At 31.8% G+C, this 5,940-nt stretch overlaps 1 protein-coding gene across 1 annotated transcript; it reads right to left on the reverse strand.

Moving 5' to 3' along the window:
• Nucleotides 1-2,874: 2,874 nt before the first annotated feature.
• On the reverse strand, nucleotides 2,875-3,231 carry HELRODRAFT_80297 (hypothetical protein; the record flags this gene model as incomplete). The annotated part of the gene is made up of 1 exon (XM_009020321.1): nucleotides 2,875-3,231. A coding segment is annotated over one exon (357 nt), but the record flags the coding sequence as incomplete, so codon positions are not given.
• Between the last annotated feature and the right edge of the window lie 2,709 nt (nucleotides 3,232-5,940).

Below are 5,940 nucleotides of genomic sequence, written 5' to 3' on the forward strand. Positions count from 1 at the left end.
ATCTTCACGTTTTTCCAACAAAATTATAATTATAAATATAGATTATAGACCCGGCAGTTAAAATAAACTTTTATTCAAAAAGCAAAAAAATATGAAAAACCGAAATTTTTAATCGATTTTTTAAAACTACAAATGTCAAATTTACTCGGTTAGAATGAACTTTTAGCGTTATAAAAGTGCAAATTGTCATCGGAAAAACATCAAATATATAATAAAAATACTCAAAATTTCGTGAAAAATCACAATAAAACAACTTAATGACAATTATTTTCTAAACGCATTTTAAAAGGAATCCAGGTAGCAAGGTAAAAATTAATTAACATGTTTTAACATAAAAACACCTGTATGGAAAACCAGGCCGATATTGATTTCTCAACTAAAAATATATAAGATTTACAAGCCCACGTATATATACGTTATTTATAATGCTAATTATAAAATCTAATTATATTTATATATATTTATTTTATAAATTATATTATACTTTCGGCGATAACTTACTTATCAGATATATTAATTGAACCTAAACGCCCCGGTTTACGATCGTCTTCTTCTTCTCGCTTTTTCTTAACTCGTGTTAAACACTCTTTTGCCAAATCTGCTTTTGCTTTTTCTGGTCCTTTTCTCTGGAACTCTCTGCCTACTTCTCTAACTATTTCTCCATCGCTTGCGAAGTTCAGAGCGGATCTCAAGACCCATCTGTTTTCAAAATTCATTGAGGAGCGCTGTTGAACATCGCGGAAATAGCGCTTTATAAGCTAATTGATTGATTGATTGATTGATTGCTTGTAGTTCGTATTTTCGATTTCTAACAAAGGTATTATCCCATTTTGTAAAGTTACCGCATAATTTCAAACAATTAGTGTTCAGTTAATCGAAAGATGGACAGCTTTTTAAAAGAATCTCATTGCCTTCAAATGAAACTTCTAACACGCATATGATCGATTTTTCGCTTATTTTTGAACTTGTTCAGAGTCCGCGCAAATCTACCTTGGTAATCCGGAAAGATAGAGAGAAAGAGAGAGAGAGAGAGAAAGAGAGAGAGAAGAATAAATAGGGAGATAAAGAGAGATAAAGAGAGATAAAGAGAGATAAAGAGAGATAGATAGATAGATAGATAGATAGATAGATAGATAGATAGATAGATAGACAGATACATAGGTAGATAAACAGATAGATAGATAAATAGATAGATAGGGAGAGAGAGACTATTTTCAATTCGCCACAAAATATGTCCTCAATTTTGAAAAGAAAAACATTAGAAACCGGCAAAAGCAGCCATTTGAAATGCAGCGGGGATTGTATTTGTTACGTAACATAATAACCAAAACAACATCGAATCTTCTCTTTAAATGAACGAATGAACAACGTACATAAAAAATATATGTAAAAAAATTGTAAAAATAATAATAACAATAAAAATAATATTAATAATGATAAATGAGATAATAGCACGAATTAATAACTGTATTAATGTTTATTAAGTACATAAATAAAATTAACATAAATCATATAATAAATTAAGCGTTTAATATAATTTATTATTGAATTTGTTTAAGTAGATATATAATAAATACATAAATCTAACAATTATAATTAGTAATTAATAGTTAGAGTAGTAATTAAAATAACACCAATAATAATATTAACAATAATAAACAAACAAATAAAAAAAATTTTTCAAATAGTTTAAAGTGTCATTTCAACATCTCAACTACTGTTTCATATTTTCAAAAACATTTACGATGTCCAATTGAGACACACGCTTCTAAAGTTGATGCTACGTGATTTGCATACAATTAACATGAAAATAGCATGCAATTAACATCTGATTAACATAAATAAGTCATCATTTGCTACAGGAGTAATAATAATATTAATAATAATAACAACAACATAAGAAGTAATAATTGTAACTGTACAATGCCTAAATTTATAAAATTAAACGAACAAATTCATCATACAAATAATGCTATTGAATCAATTGATGTATGGTTAAATACAAGTGTAACTTTAAATTTATCAAAATTGTATTAAAATCATCACACAGAGCTTTCACAAGCGCGTACTAAAGACACAAAGTCACACACACGAACACACACACACGTACACACGCATACGTACACACACACAATTAAGAATATAACTTTCTGAGGTTTGCCCAGCATCTTAAAAGCCAAGCCATCGCGATATTACTCAGTAAGTAAATATAACAGGCACTCCTCCAATTTCAGCCATCATTATTTCAATTAACTGATGAATTAATTTAATCATTAGCAGGTGAAGTGAAAGAACTATTACTTAGCAACTAATGTTTTCCATAAAGCGCTAAATAAATCAGTGAAATAATAATAATAATAATAAACAAAAATAATAGTAATAACTAATTATATTTTAATATATATATATATATATAGCTTGTATTAAAGAAGATCTGATGAAAACGCTCTAATCATCCTCAACAAATTAGCCATTTGTTGTTAGATAGAAAAAAACATAAAAAAAATTATTATTATTATTATTACGTAAAAATTATTTTTATTATTATTTTTCATTGAAAATATCGGCGGAACAAAGCCAAAACGCAGGCGTTATGAAGTAAAATCATATCAGACGAAGAACACGAAAGAATATGAACAAATAGAATAATAATAATAATAATAATAATAATAAAATAACAACAATAACAATAATAATAATTACAATTGAGTAGAGAGAATTCATTCAATCATCTGCGTTTAGAACAAACAGACAGACAGACAGACAGGCAAACGGTAATCAAACCAGCTCGAATAATTACGATTATTATTATACAATTAACAATAATATTATTAGCAATAACAATAACAACAACAACAACAACAATAATAATAATTAATCAGAGATAGACTTGTAGCTGGCTGGCTGTCTGTAAAAGGACCTGTCAGAAAATGATTGAAAATGATTAAAATTATGATTATGAAAATTACATACATACAAACAAACATACAAACACACATACGTAAACACTCCATACATACATAAACAGAAACACACACACACACCACACACAAACAAACACACACACGCAGAGAAAATAAATACCTTAACACTAGGCCCAAAACTGCTTATCTCACTGAAACTGCCCATGTTAACAATCTGTGAATGGTACTGAAGGGCCATGTTATAATCGCGCATTTGCACGCACTGTACTATCTGATGTATACCCGAAACGATAGGACCTGATAACTGGTATTTGTATGAGTATTTGTATTTGTATTCTTGTGTAAGAGTCTATTTGTACAACACACACTCACTGAACAGTGTACAGAGCACGCAAACAAATTTAGCTTTACATAAGTTGCCGATCAAATACCAACGTACCTTTGAGTCTGCAATCATCTGATACATGCTGCTCATCTTCCTCTCAACGTCTTCCAACTTCTTCTTGGTGGCCTGGAAATTTTGTAATATTCTCCGCGTCGTCATCCAACCAACCAACCAACCAATCACCAATTACAATCAATTAACCAATCAATCAATCACAATCAACCAGCCAGTCAGCCAGCCAACTACAAAATCAATCAACCAACCGACCATATTATTAGCCTTAGTTGAGCAGTACTGCAGGAGTTGATCGAAGACCTCCTTGATGACCTTATGTTCCTCTGGTAGTGGCTTCAACTCCTGACTCAATGAATTCGATCTCTGGCTCTCTTGCTGTTGTTGCTGGCGTGTGTTGATGCAAATGATGATGATGATGGGGATGATGAACAAATGAATGTGACCATTAAAATGACACTGGCATTTGACGAAATGATGAGGTGAGTGAATGAAGATGATGGAGTTTATTTATAAGCAAGGTAGTGAAAACCAGAAACATACATCATCATTATAGAGGACATTATTCTGGTAAACTTGCTGTTGTTGCTGAGTGTATTGATGTTGTTGTTGCTGCTGCTGCTGAGACTGTTGATGTTGTTGTTGCTGATGTTGTTGTTGTGGTTGAAAATAACTCTGCTGATGCGGATGCAGTTGTTGCGGTTGATACTCTTGCGGATTGTATAAAAGGCCTGCATAAGGCGTTACGACTGGCTCTTTCTGATTGGTTGAAACGTTTATTCACCAGTAAGTTTAGTCATTCATTCATTTATTCATTCATTCATTCATTCATTCATTCATTCATTCATTCATTCATTCACTCATTCATTCATTCATTTACCCATTTGATCAATCAATAAATCAATCAATCAATCAATCAACCAACCAACCAATCAATCAATCAATCAATCAATCAATCAATCAATCAATCAATCAATCAATCAATCAATCAATCAATCAATCAATCAATCAATCAATCAATCAATCAATCAATCAATCAACAAACCAACAAACCAATCAACTAACCAACCAAGCCAATCAATCAACCCATCAGCCCAACCTTCTTCGGCTCGCTATTAACAAGCGGTGGTGGGTCGTTCCATGCTCCAGCTGATCTTGTCGGCTGCTGTTGTTGCTGCTGGTACATTCCCAACGACGAATCTGATGATGATGAGGAGGAGGACGAGGAGAAAGAAGACGATGAGTATGGTGATGATTGCGATAGCGCTGATGATGATTAAGATAGTGCTGATAATGATAAACGTCACTATGTTGATGGAGGATTGTGATGATGATGATGATGATAATGATGATGATGACGACGGCGGTAGATATGTTTATGACAGTTTTTGTGGCAATGATGACAAAAATGGTGATCATAAATTACTGACAAGGCATTCTTAGACATTAAAGAAGTAACATGAACCAACCCAAACTCTCTGGCTCATGAACATTCGACGAGCTGCTTTTCAGTTTCATGCAGATAAACAAATTTATATTAATTAAACTAAATAAATAAAAATAACAAAACATAAAATCCATTAATAACAAAATAAATTAATAATAAATAAAAACTTTATTAAAAGTACAATAATTATTAATATTATCATCATTATTATTATTATTGTAATTATAAAGAGCAAGCTAAATACTTGTATGGGTTATAAAATTGACTAGGTGAATGTTGATGAGGCTGCTGTAGTTGCTGTTGCAAATATGGCTGCTGAATAACCAAAGGTTGTTGTGGCTGTTGCATGTTTGGTAGTTGTGGCTGCTGCTGTGGCTGCTGTTGTGGCGGCTGGTGATATTTCGCTAAAGGACCTATATATTAAGGGATGAAGATTTTATTAACTCGAAAATTATAAAATTATTTCACACCCACACACACGCACGCACGCACACACACACACACGCACACACACCTCTAGCAATGTGTATTTGTGGTTTATCAATAGTTGATTGCTGTTGTTTTTGTTGCTGTTGAAAGTATTGTTGTTGTTGTTGTTGCTGTTGATGCTGTTGTTGTTGATGCTGTTGTTGATCTTGTCTGAAGTACTGGTTGTGAGACTGCAGCAGTTGTTGTTGCGGTTGCTGTTGTAGAGTACAGAGCTGTGATTGGTTGGAAAACGTTGCGATTAAGCCTAATTTAAATACATGAATATTAAATACAAGAAAATGAATCTAAGAAGTAAAGTTGAATTATAAAGTCAAAACAATAAAGAAATTACAGAAAAATTGAATCAACCAATATGTAACAAAAAAAATGTACAGACATAGTTATGTTTGAAACGATCTAACCATACATAGATAACAAAGCATACATTGCATATTAAATTAACTTTATAAAATTTTTACATAAAAAAATGAATCAAAATGGCAAAAAATGAAAACAACAAAAAAAGAGCAGCAAACAAACAAAAGAACTAACCTGTTGATGTTGTGTTGGTGTAATGTTGCTCGAAAAACTGGACGTAGTCTGCCTTTGTTGTTGTTGTTGCAACATTTTTTGTTGCTGAAACATTTGTTGCTGTTGTAAAGTTTGCTGATGTTGCGGTAGTTGTTTGTTTAGTTGTGCTTGCT

Source organism: Helobdella robusta (genome assembly GCF_000326865.2).
Source record: "Helobdella robusta unplaced genomic scaffold HELROscaffold_27, whole genome shotgun sequence".
Classification (NCBI taxonomy): domain Eukaryota; kingdom Metazoa; phylum Annelida; class Clitellata; order Rhynchobdellida; family Glossiphoniidae; genus Helobdella; species Helobdella robusta.